The sequence below is a fragment of the Anoplopoma fimbria genome, chromosome 2 (genome assembly GCF_027596085.1).
Source record: "Anoplopoma fimbria isolate UVic2021 breed Golden Eagle Sablefish chromosome 2, Afim_UVic_2022, whole genome shotgun sequence".
Taxonomy (NCBI): domain Eukaryota; kingdom Metazoa; phylum Chordata; class Actinopteri; order Perciformes; family Anoplopomatidae; genus Anoplopoma; species Anoplopoma fimbria.
The window spans coordinates 18,700,231-18,721,450 of record NC_072450.1 but is presented as its reverse complement, the minus strand read 5'-3'; the positions used below and the strand labels follow the sequence as shown (position 1 = coordinate 18,721,450).

The window sequence follows — 21,220 nt, the reverse complement described above, 5'->3', positions numbered from 1 at the left end:
GTGCACGCTGTCATTTGCTCCTGTTAATATTTCTTCTTTATGTATAATGTTTGAGCCCAGACCGGCTGTTAGTCAGGTGTACAAGAGAAGACAAAATACACAAAACATTGCCTCTTCGTGTGCAAAGTACACAAATTGACCAGACTATTAGCTAAAAGATATTTTCCACTGCAGCATTTTAAACTTTTCATAGCAGATAAAACACAGGTTGAACTAATAACATTTATGATGGCTCTATGTTATTAATGTGTCCCAGTAAGCAATGACATTGAGCAAGCATTTACAATACCATGACCCTGAATCGGAGGCAGCTAAATGGAATTCAGTCATCATAATTGTATTATATACACCTCCACATGTTAAAATGCCTTCTGATAAGAAAAAAAAAGGCCTGACAAGAACCCTGCATAACTAAATGAAATGCAGTTGTTATTTTGTAATTAGTAACACCTGGTCTTCTGCTGATCTCTCCATACAGCGGAATTCTTCATAACATTTTAACCTATTCTATGTTAACCCCATATAAAAAGTCAAGGCTAACACATCTTAATTCAGCCTTACATATCAGTCTGAACAACAGCAGATACAATTGAAGCCTCCAGCTTCTTTTAAAGTTCAGGTTGACATTTTCATGGTCGGAACAAGTCTGAATGAGAAGCTTATCTCGCTCTGCAGATTGTGGAGACCTACATTAACGGAGGCAGAGGAGTAATCAGTGAATGTTGACAGTTGGCTTTGGTCCCTTTTCACTACAGGCCTGAGCTTTGTTTGCACACAAGAATGATGGGCGCAACACAAAGCAGGACAGCCATCAAGGAAGCGACCCTAATGTCAGAAATCATCCTTAAGTGCTGTATAGTGTCCGAAGTACTGACGTCAATGCCCTTTAAAGAGACGATTCAACCAGAGAGTCTGAACAGTGTACAGATGCAGAGACTGAAAGTACCATGCTCCCCACATTGACTTTGATGGTTCTCTTCCTCACTTGTTCTGCTCAGGAGGATGCAGAAGCTCTACCCTGCCCAGAGTACCAGGAGGGTTTTGACGGCTCTTGCTATGAGTTTGTGGGTCTGCAGCGATCCTTCCTCAGTGCCCAGGAGTGGTGTGAGCGCGGTGGAGGACACATAGCCTTCATCCTGAACGATGAAACACAGCAGTTTCTCCAGAAGCACCTGGACCCGGAGAAGGACTGGTGGCTCGGGCTGGCACCTGCAGCTCCAAACCTCACACTCGACTCTGCTGCCGCCGAGGGTAAGAGTGCATGTGGGTGGGGGAACAACTGAAGACACTGCATGACTTCTAATGGCTTAATATAGATTTGTAGTGAATTTACATGTTTTTGAGTCACAAGTGATAAAGATTATTCAGAAAAAACCTGTAAATTTATCTGAATTCTATTATATTTGTAACTATCATTTTAAAATGTTATATATCTGTGATCAGTGACTATAGTGAATAATGTCAGAAATGAAGGTTATCACTGCAGCTGCTATCTCGTTGGGCAGCTTGCATGTCCATTTTAATGGATCTGTGATATGTTTGTTTACTGACATTTGTTAGAAGACTGTCACATTTGGATATCTCCCTCAAGCAGCAGGTTTTCTTAGACATATTCCTCATTCATTTGAACTTCTCAAAAGGCTTGCTGTCAAGTGGTCTGATTTACAAATGTGTCTTTATGTCCCTCCACAAAGAATGAGTCAAAATCATTCATTCACCCTGTCAACAGCTCAATCCATTGCTTTGTTGATTTATTATCCCTAAATTGCATCTTAACAGAAAGAAGAGATAAGGAAAACGACCTTGTCCTAACATCTGCGGCTTAAATAGCAGATGTTTGAAATAATTAAATGGTGTATTTGTTTTTGTCCTTTCCAAGGTTCGCTTGCATGGCTGGAAGGCTCAGATGTCAGCTATAGTAACTGGGTGAACATACCAGATGCACAAGCAGCCTGCGGACATATCCTGAGACATTCAGGCTTCCAGTGGGAAGCATCAGGGAACTGCAGCCAGGAACTCAACTTCATTTGCCAGTTTGGTATGCACTCGTAAATAAAATCGCCAAAAAGCATTCAAATTATGTTTTGTTTGCTTCCCTTATGTAATTCTTGATTATTTGTTTTGTCAGATTCTGGAAGATCTATCGCATGTGATGGCCAAAATGCCACATTGCAATGTGGTTCTGGTCAAGTTATAGAGATAGATGACAGCTTCTATGGTCGAAAAACAATTCACTACTGCAGATCCAAACTTACAGCCTCACCCACATCCTCCCAGGAGGAGTGCAGCTGGATAGATGTGATGGATTCTGTAACAGGTATTAATAATGTACATGTATAATAGATCAGGTTACTCCTCCTTTTCATGAAAATATATTAACTTAACTTTCTACTTTGAATAATGGAACATTTTGTTTAAAGGGATATTTGTATTTACACTAAAGGCTATGGGAACATATTTAGCTTTGTTAAAGCCGCTCTAACAAAAGGCCCAGGTACTAAACTCACCACAAACTCCATTTTTGTTTCATGCTTTGTGTCAAACACAAAACACATCAGTGCAGACAAAAGGATTCAACTTCCAGAAAATACATTATGCAAATCCCCTCCTAGGAGCTGAATAGATGGGCTTTAGGGTAAATATACATGTACGTTTATTCATATCAGTTTGGGATTAGTTATGCTGGAGGAGTTCAATTACTAAGCAAATAGTTGGTGATCCTCCTTATAGTTAATACACCTCTTTCAAGAGCCATTCAACCCTCTCATTGGAAGGTTAAAGCAAGATTATTTGAATTCAATAGGATGAAAATTATAACATTTTTGTGCTTTCAAACCTACTACAAAAATTATCAATTGATCAATTATCTTGAAAATAATCCAATCCAATTGTCATTTACTTGATTTATGTGTCATTCCAGCCCATTGCCACGGTCTGCAGGCGTGCCAGGCTCCGGTGGATTTGAGCTCTTTTGGCGAACCATGTCCTGTCCTGGGAAGTTACCTGTCTGTAGAGTACACCTGCAAACATGGTCAGATTTTACTTACACTATACATAGACTTTATCCCTCTAAAATAATACTTTAAATCATTATGAGTTGAAGCAGATTGGACAATATAACTTTTTGCCATATTATCAACCAGTATATTTCATTTATTGTTTTACTGCCTTACAGCTATACAGGGTATGTGTAGTTCACAGCTAGTTTGGGTTTAGCCATAACAGTGCCCGCTGTTGTCACCCGCAGATTATGTTCTTTATTTCCTGTGTTCCTCTTTCCATGAACCACATTTCTTGTCATTGAACTTTACATTGTCCACAAAGCTATGTAGCCTCTCAAGCTAAACCTACTCGACGACTTTCCACTCTGTTACCTGATTGCATCTCTGGTGTGACTAGTCAACTTAAATGAACGGCACTGTTCATTTATATATATATATATATATATATATATATATAGTAACAATAGGAGTTAACATTATTCTAGTGATGAAATGTTCCTGCTCATTATGTTTGGACACACCTCTCTGAAGTAACGTTTCCTCTCAGGACTCATCTTGTTGATGAGCAAGCTGGCTGCCGTCTTTGAAAATGTCACCATCACTGTGAAGTGGCTCCTTCATCCTTTTCAGGGGAACCTCACATGCACACTGACTGTTGGAGACGGCCACACTATTGATCCATACAGCCCAGAAGAGTGAGTGAGACTTTGCAATCAACCAGACAGTCAGATCGGTTCTTATTCATTCACTACGTATGTAACTGTATTTACTTTACCTGTCTCACAGGATGGAGAGCACTGTGATTCACAAATTCAGCCGTCCCGGTGTTTTCATGGTTGAAGTGGAGTGCACTACCAGTGAATGGCATGTCACAGCTCAGAAACACATAACCATTCAGGAGCCTGTTGGAGAGTTTGGTGTCATTAAGTGCTATAGCAGGAATATGTCAACAGGTGGCACTAAATGCAATGTGCTTCATGGTAGTCCTGTTCAGATCCAGGTTATGGTAGAGGCAGGTGAGTCGGTCAAATCCCTGTAGGGATTAAATGCTTCCAATAAATCACCAAAACACAGAATAATTAGATTTATTTTTCTTTCATACAAAGGTTCAAATGTTTCCTACACAATCCAGCATGAAGGCCATGTGGTTGCAAACGTGTCAGTGGAGAATGGTATCGAACCCCACAACATTACACTGAGTGAAAGTGTGGTGGAGAAGCTTGGTCACGGCTGCCACAACCTAAATCTAGCCGCCTCTAACAGGGTCACAGCCCACACAGTGTCCACGGATCTGAAGCTGTGTCTGCTGGAGCCCATTGAAGGGCTGCAGGCCTCGGTGATAGCAGAGGAAGACGTGTGTCCAGACTCTAATGATCTCATCATTGGTGTTTCGTTGGAGCGGGGAGCCCCTGTGGAGCTGCTCTTCACTCTGACTGGAGCCAGCGACACACTCTCCGAGAATAAAGACATGCTCAATGGCAGCTTACAGGCTTTTACATTCTCCAGCCCACTTGAAGGTACTTACGGCTTAGGCTCTGCTGTAATTAAATGACAACAATCCCCAATAGTGTGTAATACATGTGTTCAACGCTTTTAAACTCTTTTGGTAAAGGACCGTTGAGGGTGACGCTACGAGCTGTGAATGACCTCTCTGCCTCTGATGTGGACGTGGACTTAGAGAACATACTTTTGGCTTGCCAGAATCTCTCAGACTTTTCACCAGATAAGGATGGAAACACAGTATGTGGAAGATTAGTATCAAACAATAATGATCTGTACATACAGTACGTTGAGGTGTTTGCTTGTTTCTGGTACAGCACAATTACTTTTGTTTCATCTACAGACAGGTAGTGTGAGTATCGACAACTTGAACATAACTGCTACTCCGGACACGTTGGTTGACTACACTCAGAGTGTCACACTGAGTGTAACTGGAACTGAATCGTTGCCCAGGAAAGGACTGGCATTTGAATGGAAGTGTAGTAAGTACCACAATGAATTGATTACTGATCATTTTAAATTAGTTTCTAACATATTACAAGGGGTGAACACAAGTAGAAGAACACAGGAAATCCAAAACAGTAACACCTTAATAACAGTGAAGCTTTAAATGCTCAGTGTTTGTAACAGTGAGAACATGTTCATAGACAATGAGTCCTGTATTTATTCTTAGTCCTTAGTCTTATCCCGATTTTGATAATTTTAAGGATGTAAATTTCGCATCGGACAGGACAGACCTATTCAGCTCTCTGTATACACGATTCTAGCAGGTTTCAGATTATTTGTCTGACTATCTGTACTCCCTGTTTGCTCTCTGGCTGTGAACAGACACTGTTGGATTCGATTCCCCCATCTGATCACCAGTAATGTCACATGGGAGATAGAAGGACCAATACAATTCATCCAGTCTCCAACCTTCACTTTGACTTCTTCATTACCGGTGTCAGACTTTCAGTCTCATTTTGTTTTGAATCATCATTACATTCTTACAATGATCACACTGACCAGAAACCTGCCTAATATCTAATATTCAATATTCATATTCTGGTTTCTCAAAACCGATTTAAGTGCTTGTCAAGATTCCTGCAGAAAGGATATGACGTTAACATCATACCTACAAACACAGAACATACAAAAACCTGATCATAACTGGGACACCAGTGCCCATGTGACGGCACTCACAGGCGTGGTAGTTTCTGAGATAGTATCTTGAGGTGATCTTCTACTGGGTTGCATGTTCTTGTTATTTTGTCCGTTCCTTATAAATATAATGATACTGTGATTCATGATATTTGTTTTTGTAATCTCTTTATTTGTGGAATGCTAATTTCAAGCTCTGTTTCTGCTTCTTTCCACACAGAAGGGAACTGCAAATGCAGAAACAAAACAAAGGGTGAAACTCATGTTATTGAAAAAGATTGCCTTCCAAATCCCTTTGATATTTTCAAATACACTTTAACTGTGAGGAGAACAACCTGGTTTAGGAAAAGGGTTGACTTTGCTTCAGCTTCAAAGTGCATAACTGTTGCACCAAAAGAATTCACAGATGTCACCATCAGGTAATCGGGGATAATTTACAATAAATTCTCAAATATTCTCAGTATAATTATTCTGAAGGTTTTATAAATACTGAAAATTACACTTGTATTCTTGCAGTTGTGATGACTGTACTTCGATAAATGTCAACGACCATGTAAAGCTCAAACTGAGCTGTGTGACAACTTGCCCAGATGTAGTTTGGTATATTGAGGACCCCAAACCTTTGGCGGTAAGACCGAAACAGCAATTGTAATTGATTTGTAACAGTGGTTTAAGTGATTAATGGGTCAATTATTAATTTATTTTATTTTCCCAGGATGACCTTGGAGATTGTTACTCCCAAGCAGGAAGGAGGCCACTAATTGAGAGACAGGAAGGCAACACTGAATATGTTGTACATAGCCAACATCTGAAAGTTTCAATGGACACCTTGAACAACATCAGTGTGATTGCTTACGGTGCGTTTTAATCCCATAGTCATAATGTTCTTTTCAGTGATGAGGCTTTTTTTATTACAGATTAAATGGGAACAACATCTAAATTAAGAGTCTGGAGTTCCTGGATTGACAATTAATGGTTGAATGATTTTGTGGACAGTCCCCTAGTTACTCTCAGTGTCATCTATTACATATTTCCCAATTCATCGTCTATGGCACAGTTCCAAACTTAATACTTGATGATGTCACAAATGTGAGTTTTAGCACTCTGGAGAGAGAGTTGCAGAAATGGACGTAGTGCTCCTTTAAGGACTAGTATAAATAGAGGTTTGGGCCCATTTGAACCACCTCTTTTGAAACCCAGGGCTTTGTTCAAAACTACATATTACATTTTTTGGCTTCAACTGAAATACATTATATATTAATATACATATTTTTGAAACCTCTGGCTTTGAAAGAAGTTGAATTACAAAATGTATGTTTTTCTTCTTTTTTTTACAGGGAAGAATGAGCTAGGTTTTGCCAAGTACACTTTTCCAATACCAGGTCCTGAGCCAACTGAACCAGCTGCTACTGATGCTCCTGCAGACAACCGGCCCCCCTCATGTAGCATCTCTCCTTCGTCAGGAACAGTTCTAGATGCTTTTGACATAACCTGCAAATCAAGCTCTTTCTGCTCTAGAGGCTGTTTGTATTGCTTTAAAACAGACACAGGTGAGAATTTGCACTGTAACTTCTTAAAATAATTCACTTCTTAAAAAATTTGATGTAATTGACTTTAAAAAAATAATAAAGCTCTGTCACAAGGGAGACTTTAAATACGAAAGTAAATGAATCAAGAGCAGTATGAATCTGCTTGCAGGAAGTAAGGAAAAGGCAGATTAAGGTTTGTTCGAAATAGTTGTTTTCTGAATGGTACAGGTATTCCAAAGTAATAAAAGTTTTGAATAGACTGGTGAGACCAAGATTTGAAGTCCCCCTTCAGTCAAAAATGTGTTTTACTTATTGTTACCTCACTTGGTGATGCATAATGATGACCAGTATGTGCAGAAATTGATACTAGAAGAAGTCTGTTTTCACATTCATCTGCTGAAGGGGGAACCATGAGTCACCTTAAATCTCAGATTTAGACGTGCATGTTTAACCATGACGTCATGGTGTGTCATCACAACTAGTTCAGAAGCCAATTGGTCCAGTATGAAACTCACACGTGAGATGTAGAAACTTCAAATTTGTGTGAGAGAGTGGACAACTTGTGTTGCGCATTTAAACTTTTGAAATGAACAAGATTTGCATATTCATAGATTTTGGATTTTAAAAAGAGGAAGAGGGAGATGTCATTTTTAGGATTTCTTAACTAGGTAATTGAGGTCTTTCACTGTCAAAACATATTAAACTATTTTTTATTCAAAGGAGAGTAATTTTCATGTCATAAAACCTGTCTGGGGGAATTTTTGAGCTGAAAATGCCCTTTCCCATATAAATAGTGCCTGTGATTAATGTCAATGCTTAGGCCATTTAGTAACAAGTATGCTGAAAAATAATCAAGAATTCTTTACAACAGTTTTACTTAATTGTCTCGTTTGTCTTTAAGGAAAACATCTGCGCTGCAGTAATGCAAATGAAGTTAAATCTGTCTTCCTGCCTCTCGGAGATAAGAACAACAACTACAGTTTGTCTGTTGTGGTGACTGTGAAAAATGAATATGAGAAAGCCAGCACTACTGTTGTCTCCACTCAGGTTTGTCTTCTATCAGTAATCATGTTTCTTGAGGAAACAAGATTTGGATTTAATGTCCCAGAGGGAGATTTTTTTAAAAGCTAGAACACAAAAAGATACAGATACAGAAACTACACAAAATCATCATGTATTCAATTATCCATCCCAGATTACAACAGTGCCAACAGGGCAGATTGTTCAGGCTGCTATTGCAGATGGCACCAGAGAAACAGGTTGTCCATGTGAAAGTCTTTGAATAATGCAGAGTGAATGTTTCTTTCCCTAAAGGTACGAAAAAGCAGCTCCAGCACGTCTGTGGAGGCTCTCCAATCTGCAGTGGAGGACAGTGTGAGTCAGTTAGAGCAGCAGGGTCTTCTCTCTGGTGAGGCACTTGGACAAATATTTACTTCAGTTTCTGATATGCTGAATACAGAGGACGGCCAAGAACAGAAGGATGCAAGGACGAAGGTAACAGAATGCGATCAATGTCAAAACTGTAGTTGTTGCTGTGATATTTGTTGTATTGTGGGCGAGTGGTAATTAGCCCTTCCTCCTCTTTCAGCTCAGAAAGCAAATGCTGACCAAAATGACCAGAGTTCTGCAAGACTCACCCAGCAACACAACTCAGGAAGTGCAAGTGACGGCCAGAGCTGTGGCCGGACTCACCCATCGCCCAGACGAGCTCAGTCCCGCTGCTCAAGTTCAGTATAGTAGATCAGTTTTTATCAGGAAACTTAAGAAAACACGGTACTAAAAGCACTTTGTTTTAAGACATTGTTGGAGGGGGCTTCGGTCTGAATTACAGTCACAAAACAACAATTGAATAAATGTAATGTTCAGGATGCAGCACTTCAACACTTCCTCAGCCTAAGTGAACTGAGAAGAAAATTGAATGTTTAGAAAACGATATCAATAACATGTTGATACATATTTATCAGGTCTTTCGAAAGTTTGACACAGATCAACTATCATTTTTTCTGTTTCTGTATTATATCCCCTCCAGGAAGAAGCAGGTTCGTTGTTGGTAGACCTCAGCTCCTCCCTCAAGACCATTAGTGTAAATCAGGACGATGGAGATGAAGGAGAAGTTGTGCAAGCAGCTACACCAATAGTTGAAGCAGCCAGTAATATTTTGAATGTTTCGTCCAATGTAAGAACAAAACTATCACTGATATTGCTAAATATCTGTTTTCTCAGACACCAAACATCATATCATATGTTTTCCTCAGAAAAAAGTCTCAGATTTTCTTCTTACTGGGATAAGCAATGTTCAGAGTGCTTTGCTGAATAATAAAAAGCTGAATGGAGACCCCGCCATCATTGATTCTGGTCAGATCAGTGTGTATGTTAACAGGTAAGACAAAATTGACACTGGCTAGAGAATGTACTTAAGAACAAACTAGGGTTTGTTGAAATTACTCAGATATATCTCATTCTGCTTCCTGTAGAGTGTCTCCAGAAAAGATGCAAATGCAGGATATAAACGTCCAGAAGAACAGCTCCTCCAGATTTTCCTTCCCCGCGCTGCCTGCTCATATTGTCTCTCCAGAGGAGCCAGTTGATGTCAGAGTAAGTGTGTGTAGTGAGCAGTGAAGATGCTGATACAGCCAAATCGTTTGTCATCATGACCTTTTTCAAGTGTGTTTAGTTGTCAAAGTCTGCTTTTATCCGGACATTATAAGGTATGCTTTATCTTCCTGTTGAATATCCACAATACCTGGACCAGTTAAAAAAAATAGTTCCTCATAAATAATAACGAAGTTCTTGTTTGGATCATTTACATATTTGCCTCCTCAATCTAAATGTTTGTCTTGGGTCAATACATTTAATTTTGAGAAAGCTAAATTGAAGCATTGTACCTCCAAACATTATTAATATCTGAAATCATTAGGACTGTCCTCAACCAAATTAATTCTAAGTCGACTCACACTGATACGATTTTGTCAACTAATCAACTAAGTTGACTTAATCAACAGATCTATAAAACTGAGTTTTTCCACAAAGACTCACACAAAAACACCACTTTAAATCTTGTGTTTACCAGAGATGTGCTCCTAAGTTTCTTGGAAATAAGTAATTCAGCAGGTAAAGAGCCTAAAAAATGACTAATTGACAAAGAAATCTTAGTGGATTGAGACCAAAACCATCGTTAGTGGTTTAAATGACTAGGCAGCCCTAGATAACATCTACAACTATGGACCCAACAGAAAAAGACTGAGCCGCTATGTCTGTAAAAAGTCTAGATTAAGGCTATATCAGATAAGGTCTGTTGTTTTTAAGTAATCTGAGTCACAGTTTTACACATTTGATTTTAACATATAGCAGCGTATGTTTCCTCTCCTTCTAGATGATGAGTTTTGAGAAAAACCCGTATTCCTGGAACGAAGGAAACATCACAGGAACTGTAGGATCCGTCTCTCTCACCAGAATGAACGGCACTGTCATTCCTGTAGAGAATTTACCTGACGAGATAGAGGTAATGTTGTTTTAGAAATAGTTTTAGTTTCCTTACATCTGTAGATTGTTCAGCCTAATGTGTTTTCTGGGTTTTCAGATTTTCCTACCAAGGCTTGATGTTGGGCAGGAGATCAGCACGGTGCTGGACCTGGCCAATTTCAGCACGTTAATAATTAACGTTCCCTCGCCGGATGTAACACTGGTCCTGAAAATGGATCCGTCTGAAAACATATCCTTCATGCTATTCCTGGGATGTAAAGATTATCCAAATGCTGAGAATTATGTAGCCAAGACTCAGATGCCTCTAGAGAACGCCAAAGGGGGTAAAATTAAAACTACCAGACTTACTTTTTGCAGAGAACATAATGACTGATCACATTTAAATTTCATTCATGGTTATCACAATGGGAGAATTAGCAAAATCCATGTTTGTAAGCCTCCATTTCTGTGTGTGTTTGTATGAATATATCTGCAATTTTAACACAGAGGGAAAATACACCTGGGTGCTGAGTCCCAAAGACAGAAGAGGAGAAGTTGGAGAGCACTACCTTGTGATGAAGCCCATTGTTGAGCCGGGCGTCAAATCCATGAATGCCACTGTCACTGTCATTTCCATCGCTGCCCAGTGCAAATACTGGAATGAAACCGAGTCTACCTGGAGTGAAGATGGCTGCAGGGTAAGTATAAAATAAACAACATACATCCACAGTGGTTGCATCATTGTATATTCAGTGAAGTCTGACCGGCAGGTTTTGCTTTTTTTCTACAGGTCGGTCCGCTCACCACGCATCTGGTCACCCACTGCCTCTGCAACCACTTGACTTTCTTCGGCAGCTCCTTCTTTGTCATGCCGAACTTAGTTGATGTGTCACGTACAGCAGAACTTTTTGCTACGTTCACCAACAATCCCGTGGTGGTGTGTTTTGTGGGGGCCATCTTTGCTGCCTATCTTCTGGTGGTTGTATGGGCACGCAGAAAAGACATCCAGGACTCAGCTAAGGTGATTCTCAGTACAGACTTTCACAACTTTATATTGTTGATTTGAAATACCAGACCATTTTTAGGTCTGATTCAGATGTTTTTTCCTCACACACATATTATGAAAACTTCAAAGGTTTAATACCACGGGAGACATCACTGTACTATGTAAACTGGAGCATCCCTGTTCATGTCTCTAGTCTTCCTTTTTACAACAATCAATTAAATTATGTGAGCTCATTGTATGTTTTGTGCATTGACCATCATTTACATTTAAAGAAAAAAAATTCTCAGTAAATAGATATTACTCATGCAAAGTACCCGTATGAAACACCTGCTTTGACCCTCTAAAAAATGCACTCACATCAAAATACTAAAATATTCAAGCAGTTTATGATTTAAATGCCTTTCATTGCTTCATTTATATTATATTTGATACATAGTTGTATAACGTTCACTTTACGACATTTACCAATTGAGAACTGTGTCTTTGCATTCACTTGTAGGTCAAGATAACAGTGCTGGAGGATAATGACCCCTTGGCTGAGTATCATTATATGCTGAATATCAGTACAGGTCATCGGCATGGTGCATCCACCTCCTCTCAGGTCAGTAATGTCTGTTAAAGTTTAGAGGGGACTCACAGAAAAAAGAACTGGCTGCTGCTTCTGTTGCACATGTATGATGCTGACAGCTCTGTCTATCCTGGTTGACCTTTGTTTTGGTTTTAGGTGACAATAACGCTGCTGGGCACAGAGGGAGAAAGTGAGCCCCACCACCTGATAGATCCTGAGAAGCCAGTGTTTGAAAGGGGTGGGTCGGACATGTTCCTGCTGACCACACACTTTTCCCTGGGAGATGTACAGAGCATCCGACTGTGGCACGACAACTCAGGAGCACATCCTGCATGGTACGGGTTAACTTCATGATGTAATCCTGTTTGGTGTCACAAGACATTGTGACACCAAACAGGATTACATCATGAAGTTAAGCTTGTGTTTCTACCATTACTATCACAAAATAAATATATTTAATGTTACATGCAGGTACGTCAACAAAGTAACTGTGCAGGATCTGGAGAGTGGTCAGAAATGGCACTTCCTGTGTAATTCCTGGCTGGCTGTAGATGTGGGAGAGTGCGCTCTTGACAAGGTCTTCCCAGTAGCCACAGAGATGGACTTGAAGAGGTTTAGGTAAGACCAGCCATGGATCTGGTCCAAACACATTTCCAAGGAATCTGACTTGAGTCTGTGATTTATTATTCCTTTCTTTCCCCAAATACTCTTTCAAGTAACCTGTTCTTCATGAAGACAGCCAAGGATTTCAGGGACGGCCATATCTGGTTCTCTGTCATCAGTCGGCCTCCCTGCAGCACTTTCACACGAGTGCAGAGAGTGTCCTGCTGTTTTTCCTTGCTGCTTTGCACCATGCTGACCAGCATCATGTTTTGGGGTATCCCCACTGACCCCTCCGAGCAGACCATGGACCTGGGTAGGTAACAAAACATAAAGCTTCTACAAACTACCTATGGACTAAGTAACTAAACTTTAAAATTATTATAACTATACTATAAAATAGAATTCCCCCCATACACTCAGAGAAAATATGTGATTACTCCCGGACTTAAGCACTGACCTGACTTTTAAACATCATGCACATTTGCAAAAATATTTCTTATGAAAGTTTTTCATGGCAATGACCTGTGGCAAGGGAAGTATGACTGGGACAGTAGCACTTAAGAATGGATAGATGAGTATTTAAAATAATTAAATCCAAAGTCTCACTGAGAGAGTAATTAAAAGGCCCTGTCCTTTATTCACATCCATTTAAACTTGCTTTTAAAGGAATACTTTACTCTGCAGGTCACATCGAGTTCACTTGGCAACAAGTCATGATCGGAGTACAAAGTTCAATCATCATGTTTCCCATCAATCTCCTCATCGTGAGTATCTTTAGAAACACTCGGCCTCGAGAGAGGCGCACCAAAACGGACACGTCTAAACAAGGAAAGACTGGCCGAGTTTCTCCCTCGCAAACGCCTTCCCCTCTGAAAGCGCTGAAGGACATCACACCCGACACTGTGATCAAGGTGAGTAAACATATATCCACATCTGTGATTTTGAAGTGATGACTCCTCTGTTCTACAACGTCCAAAGTGCTTGTTGTGGTTTCTCCGTTAGGACATAAAGAGAATTGCTCAGTCACTCTCGAAGGCCATGAAGAGTCCGCTGCCTCACCTGGAGCTCCGGCCTGGTCAGCAGGCGGACATCAACACTCTGCTGTCTCTAGTGGAGGACATCATCAGACAGCAGAACTGTGCGGCCGGAGACTTCTACACTGACACCTCCAAGAGGGATCGCTCTATGATTCTAAGTTTACATGCAGTTAAACTAGAACAAGGTAAAAAAAAAAATAGGTCATACTACTCTGATATCATGTGTTTCACATTTTTATTGGCTGGACCCTTTGGAGGACCAGACTTATTAAGAAAAAAGGCATGGAAATGAATTGATATAAGGACCATTTAATACAAAGGAAGTATTTAAATAACATACATACAAATAGGAAATTTATTTATATCTAAAGATGTATATAAAGTATTTTATCTTCAGTATTTATTTTTCTTCAACAATGTTTTCCTCAGCCGACTGGCTTGATGCATTTTATCTCTGATACACAGAAAAAAATGTCTTCAATATCAATTGAAAGATTGGATTAAGTGTTAGGGCAAACTGTATTTTTTCTTTAACATACAATCATAAAGTTGTAAAGCAAACTCTCCTGATACTTCATGACTTGTGATTGACCGATATGATGACGGTGATGTAAGTAGTGACATTGTCAGTAGTCTAAATTAGGCCAAACCTTTTTTGATGCATTAACCTGCTAATGTTGACGGAATTTTAAATTGCTCGGAATTTGTACTGACTGAAGTATTTGCATAATTAATTTGAAATCCTGACAGGCTGATACTGATTTATACATTTTTTATTTTTTTTTAGAAAACAGTGTTTTGGGGAGCCCTGAGAAGATGTCAGATGAAGTTCAGAAGAAGAGCAACAACAGCCGGTACCTGTACAAGCAGCTGCGTCATGTTGAGAAGGAGCTTGGTTTGTTGGGACCTTCTCTTTTTCCAAATCCGGACAGCTACAACCGAGCCATGCAACAAGTTCAGGGAATGAAGGGTCTCCTGGAGTACCAGTTCCCCTCATCCAGCCTGGAGGGAGACCAGCTGGACCGCAGCCCCAGTCCAGAAGAGAGTGCCAACGGAGAGTCCACCAAGAAGTCTAGTCAAGGCGGGCTGCCGTGGTGGTTTGTGTTTGTTGGTTGGATACTGGTGATTGCAACCAGCGGTGTGTCGGGATACTTCACCATGATGTATGGGCTGACGTACGGGAAAGACCGCTCCATAAGCTGGCTTATCTCCATGGTGGTGTCCTTCTTTGAGAGCCTCTTTATTACTCAGCCTCTGAAGGTGAGCGACCTTACAGTAAATGGTCAGAGCACACATGGATATCATTGCAAATGTTTAGAGAACAATTGTTTAAGGGAGCTTGGGCTTGAGACGACATTCAAAATGATAAATTAATGAATAAAATAAAAAAATGATTTGATTCAGCTTTAAACAGATTTTTGTGGCTTTAAAATATTTGAATTTTTTAATAGAATATTTGTACCTCCCAGTACTTCGGTACATACATACTGTATTTATGATACATTGATCTGTATGAGGTTGAAGTTTGACCATCTTCTGTCACAGGTTCTTGGTTTTGCTGCTTTTTTCGCTCTTGTTCTAAAGAAAGTTGACCAGGAGGAGTACGGAGAACCTCAGATAGATGAGAGTCTGAGGAACACAGGTACGATTTTTCTAATTTTGTTGAATTGTTTTGTGTGAAAAAAAAAAACGTATCAATACAACATCCCTTTCTCAGATGATCCTGATACAGTGCGGGCAGCGAGAAGAGACAGCACATGCAGCTTCTATCAGCCACCACCTCCCACTGACATCGAGAGGATAAAGAACAACATGATTAAAGAACAGAAGGTCTTCGCACTTATAAGGGAGATCCTTGGTAGGAGAACCACATGATACAACATATGAAGCAATGTAATACGTCTTTAGATGCTGATGGGAGATGTTTGTTTGTGATGCAGCCTACATGGGATTTATGTGGATGTTGCTCCTGGTGGCGTACGGTCAGAGGGACCCCAACGCTTACTTTCTGACCCAACACATTCGGCAGAGCTTCAGCAGAGGGATCTCTGACAGTTTGAGTATTCAGGATATGTTCAACTGGGCAAACACAACCCTACTGAGCAACCTGTTTGGAGAGCACGCAGGTCAGTATGTCTCGACGTTATTAACTGACGCACACGACTTATTTGCATGACTGCATGAATCACCTTTAATATTTGCAAATTATTCTTTATCTATATATAACAAAAATGGAAAACACATGCTGATTATTCAGCTGTCATAATTTGGTAAATAGGTACGTAGCAAATATCGTCTTTAGGTTTATTTAGGCTTTGGTGGCTTTATTGTAACCTGGTCCTTGTATTGTGAAGCTCATTGTATTTGTATATTGTTGTGTACCCTGATTACCTCCAAGTAACTAACTAAATCAAAATCCGATCTGACAATAAAATATTAAGAGTTGTTCTGATTATAACATATTCAAGGATTTCGGAGTGTTTCACATTCAATCCCCCCTATAGTTCTTCTGCTCTTAAAATAATATTGTTAAAAATGATTAAAAAATCATAAATTTGCAATGCCTGAATTTGTAGCCTTACTTGTGCGTTTTACCACTTTACTACATATACCGGTACTACATTTTATCAACACTATATTTATGTAGTAAATTTTAAAATGTGTTTCCTGTCAATAACTTGTTACGGTGTAAAAAGGACTTGTTTGGTTCAAAACATGGAGATAGATACTGACTAAGACCTTATTAATTAATTAATTTGACACAAAAATTACATTTTATCTGCAAAACATTTTTACTGCTCTTTTCCTTAATGTGTTTCTTCTTGTTACCTGATTATCCTTCACAGGATTCATCACAGATGGAAACTCCAAGCTGGTGGGTAATGCTCGTCTTCGCCAGGTGAGGGTGCATCAGAACTCCTGCCACGTGGCTCCCTCCATGCAGCAGTCTCAGGGGGACTGTCACGCTCCGTACTCGTGGGAGTTGGAAGACATGGACTCCTATGGTCCAGGCTGGAGCCGCTCTGAGGGTGATAACACCTCGCTGAACCTTCAAAGCCCGTGGACGTACCGGTCCCAGCGCCAACTGAGGGCCTCCCCCATCTGGGGCAGCGTGAAGCTTTACAGAGGGGGAGGGTTTGTGGTGGATCTAGGGCCAGATTTACATAATTCAAGCAGGTAGGCATGCTAAAACAGATGATAAGTAAAAAGATAAGTCTACTTACTGATTAGTTGATTCATATATGAATATGAATGTCAAACATCTGTTGGTTCCAGCTCCTTAAAGGTGCAGTGTGTAGGATTTGGCATCATCTAGTAGTGAGGTTACAGATTGCAACCACCTGAAATTGGTTCCTTTTTACAAGTGATTATACACTTAAGAACATTTAGGAAATCAAAGCTTTTCTTGATAGCTTTTCTACAAAACAATAATGAGATTAGGAAAATAATTGTAAAGTTTTTAGCCTTATATGATAGAGAAGTGACAAAAGTCTTTTATTGTACAATTATTGTAAATTCACGTTTGTATAATACATTAATACTACATCTTTAGATTTAATAAACATTTTTTCATTTTCTTTAAACTAGTAATTAGCCTCAGGTTATTGTCACAATGGCAATATTGTGCCACAGAGTTCCTCTGCATCATAACTTGTTGTTTCATGACTTCTTCTTATTTAAGGAAAAACATTTATAAATCGTATCATGTCGTTCTCCTTGTAGATCCCTCCAGTACCTTTATGACAACACCTGGATTGATGTGTACACCCAAGCGGTCTTTGTAGAGTTCACTGTGTACAATGCCAACGTCAACCTCTTCTGCATTGTCACTCTCATGCTGGAGACCACAGCCATAGGTAAGTAGTCCATGTCCAACTATATTGTGTGGGAGTTGCACAGAAACTTTAACTTTATTAAGAAGCATGTTGTCTGTCACCCTGTGTTTCCTCAAGGAGCTTTCCAGTTCCGCAGTGAGCTTCAGAGTGTGCGCCTTTACCAGTCGACCGGAGGCCTTCACATTTTTGTCATGGCCTCTGAAGCTATTTACTTCCTCTTCATCATCTATTACATGTTTGTCCAGGTATTAGTATTATTTATATCTCAAATTTACTACCATCACTTTTAATAATAATTACGCATCACACAAACTCCTCTCCTCCTGACAGGGAAAGCTGATGAAGCAGCAGAGATGGGCTTATTTTAAGAGCAAGTGGAACCTGCTTGAGCTCGCAATTATCATCCTCAGTTGGAGTGCGCTGTCTGTCTTCATCAAGAGGACTTTACTGGGGAACCGGGACATGGAGTACTACCAGAACAACAAAGACCAGTAAGCAATAACAATCACACAATCCACAAAAGTCCATACGTTGGGTTTATCTTAACATTGATATTTTGTTTATTTTATTTTCTACAGTACGCCCCCTTTTGCTGTTACCAGCACATTATCTTTGCAGTACAGTAGATGCTTTTATCACAACTTCACCAGTGCGCTCACTAAAACTTTAAAATGTGTTGATACAGAATATATGTGAGAGAAATATTTCAGTTGTTTGAAAACAGTTTTACAGTATATATTGTGTAAGTGGTAGCTATTGAAAGCTGATATTTTGTTCAGAACAAATTCGACACATTAGAAGCTGTATACATTTTATAATTAGCTTTATCTGACAATTGCTGAGAGAGAAAAACCTTATTTGAACTTTTTGGGATGAATATGTACACAGAAAATCTGTTATTTTAAATTAATTTCAGCTCAATAAATGGGAAAGCATTACTAGGTCAACTATTATTTCCTCAATCCATTCAAAACCTTTTTCAATAGATTGTAAAACAAGACTCATGTTCTGTCTCCAGATACGCCAGTTTCCATGAGACAGCCAAGGCCGATGCGGTGTTGGGGTATCTGATTGCCTTCCTGGTGCTATTGGCTACAGTCAAACTCTGGCACCTGCTGAGACTGAACCCTAAGCTGCACATGATCACAGCCACGCTGCAGCGAGCCTGGACTGATATCTCAGGCTTCCTGGTGGTCATGACCATCATGTTCCTGGCCTACTCCATTGCTGTGAGCAGTTTCCCACACTTTAACATCAGCATGCTGCTGGAGTCACTGCATTTCTTCCCATTATATCATATTTTGTTACATTCAAATGGTGGTTATTGCAGTAACACAAAGACTAACTTTCTATTTTTCAGTCTAACCTAATGTATGGGTGGAAGTTATACTCCTATCGGACTCTGCTGAATGCTGCACAGACCATGGTCAGCCTGCAGCTTGGTATATTCAACTATGAAGAGGTTAGTATGAGGCTATCATAAATGTACCACGGCAGATTATGAAAGCTGAGTCTTCTTCAGTGCATGTTTTCTTCTTGATCCCTCAGGTTTTGAATTACAATCCAGTGCTTGGAGCTTTCCTCATCGGATCCTGCATTGTGTTCATGACCTTTGTGGTGCTGAACCTCTTCATCTCTGTCATTCTGGTGGCATTCAGTCAAGAGCAGATCCATCACAAGGTAACTCACCCTAGCTCAGTCTGAAACGTCTGATTGAACACATGTAGTAGAAGAAGTGAGATCTTCCCATTACAGATAACCTAATACTCATTGAGTTACACACATCTCTCACTCTTCTTACAGCCGTCAGAAGAGGATGAGATTGTGGATCTGATGCTGATGAAACTCTTCAGTTTGTTTGGACTCAAAACTAAGAAACAAGCTGGTGACTGCCCAACTGATTGTCCAGCTGGTTCATCTGCTTCAAATAATGGACTCTCAACGGTTTCTTCTGGGAAAGTTTGTGATGGCTGACATGCTCTCACAGAATCCTTTTTTCAGTTTCTGCTTTTGTTGCTTTGTGACTGAATTGCAATGAATTGTTCTTATAAGTATGTAAATGATTAGCATTTGTCTCTACTGCTGCAGATATGTCACTTGTGTAGGAGAAGCTTAAACACTGAGAGAAAGTAGGAACTGAGGATGATTCTTATGTTACGCACTGAGGCACTGTATTTATGCTGTTGTATATTTTGTTAATCAAATAAATAAAAAATATTCATGGTCACTACTTAAACATTATATATGCATAAATCTGACTTATCTATAATATAGCTTATTATTAAACACAAGTTGTGTGATATATGTTTTATACTACCATTGGGTAGTATAAAACATCTATCACACAACTTGTGTTGTGTGATATATGTGTGTTAGATAACGTGTGTTAGATGCTTGTTTAAGAGAGGAGAGGCACTTATGACTTCTGGTGACTAGTAGTTCTCTTGAATACCTATGTTGAATACACTTATTGTAAGTCGCTTTGGATAAAAGCGTCTGCTAAATGACTGTAATGTAATTTAGCACTCACAGTAATTATAATTTAGATAAATAATAATAATAAAAAAAAACAATACAACTGAAAAAAGATGACATAGGGTGTACTCCATCAGCCATTTTGACATGTCATCACAGGGTAAACACGTATAATTAATAATAATAATTATGGTCCCATTACATTTAGTGTGTCATCATGCACAATACCAATACATAATATTCAAAATTTTGAAAATGCCTGCTATGAAAATATTGGTGCAATATGCAAGTATTAATATTGTGTGTAATGTGCGTCACAGACCTGGACAACATTTGAATGGATTCGAACCAAACCATGGAGTTCTCATTACGCATAAATAATCCCGACGTCGTTTTTACGTCCTGCGTCACATGTGTGGGCGTGGCTCTCACTGCTGCTCGGGTAGTCTGCTGACAACAACATGAGTCGTAGGCGGACTGAGGGGGACTCGCAAGCCAAGTGACAGCAGAGACGGTTCACCAGCCACAACGACAGGGTCAACTCAGTTGTCCCAACACTAGACTGAAGGGTTTTTCTGACATTCAGAGAGAAAATAATATCGCTTGAGGGTGTCCGGTTTCCTCACTCTGAGGGATTGCGATGCCCTCTGACTTTATCTCCCTTTTCAGCGGGGACCTCGACCTGAATTATCCCAGATCCTTCTACTCTAAAGGTAACCCCGGCTCCTATTATTATTATTATTATTATTATTATTATTATTATTATTATTATTACTACTCTCTGATGTGTTGTCGCTCTTATTGTTTATACTTGAGTCGTAGTTTATGAATGCGTGTGTGTAATTCACCACCTCAGTACTGTACATGTGGTGTCATTCATCTTTAGACTGACTTCTGCCCCAAAGTGTGCTGATATCACAGTTCAGTTTGTAATGTCTCTGTATAAAGATGCCCATGGTGTCCTTCACCTTGTTCTCTTGGTTTGGTTTCTTGGTGCAAGGTGAAGCACTGTGTTTTCTTTTTTTTTTTTTTTCTTCCTTTCTTTCAAACGGAAACCCTCAG

The 21,220-nt window shown here is 39.7% G+C and overlaps 2 protein-coding genes across 2 annotated transcripts in view; both read left to right on the top strand.

Annotated features, from left to right (window-relative positions):
- The first annotated feature begins 783 nt into the window (after positions 1-783).
- On the top strand, positions 784-19,900 carry LOC129105949 (polycystic kidney disease protein 1-like 2). Its single transcript, XM_054617231.1, has 39 exons — positions 784-867; positions 999-1,251; positions 1,880-2,038; positions 2,129-2,317; positions 2,921-3,031; positions 3,550-3,697; positions 3,789-4,018; positions 4,109-4,519; positions 4,615-4,742; positions 4,846-4,984; positions 6,980-7,192; positions 8,073-8,218; positions 8,486-8,665; positions 8,760-8,907; positions 9,211-9,352; positions 9,420-9,551; positions 9,646-9,766; positions 10,545-10,673; positions 10,752-10,977; positions 11,141-11,331; positions 11,424-11,654; positions 12,139-12,240; positions 12,364-12,542; positions 12,679-12,825; positions 12,924-13,123; positions 13,495-13,721; positions 13,813-14,032; positions 14,635-15,107; positions 15,393-15,489; positions 15,565-15,705; positions 15,788-15,973; positions 16,694-17,024; positions 17,571-17,704; positions 17,801-17,928; positions 18,014-18,174; positions 18,702-18,912; positions 19,044-19,145; positions 19,232-19,363; positions 19,487-19,900. The coding sequence occupies exons 1-39, from the start codon at positions 784-786 to the stop codon at positions 19,655-19,657; spliced, it is 7,053 nt and encodes a 2,350-aa protein (XP_054473206.1). The 3' UTR covers positions 19,658-19,900.
- Positions 19,901-20,670: 770 nt separating this feature from the next.
- The window catches only part of nfat5b (nuclear factor of activated T cells 5b), a 32,004-nt gene continuing 31,454 nt past the window's right edge, over positions 20,671-21,220 (top strand). Inside the window, 1 exon segment of the mRNA XM_054612638.1 lies at positions 20,671-20,871. Within this exon segment, the coding sequence (XP_054468613.1) occupies positions 20,799-20,871 (73 nt within the window). The 5' untranslated portion in view covers positions 20,671-20,798.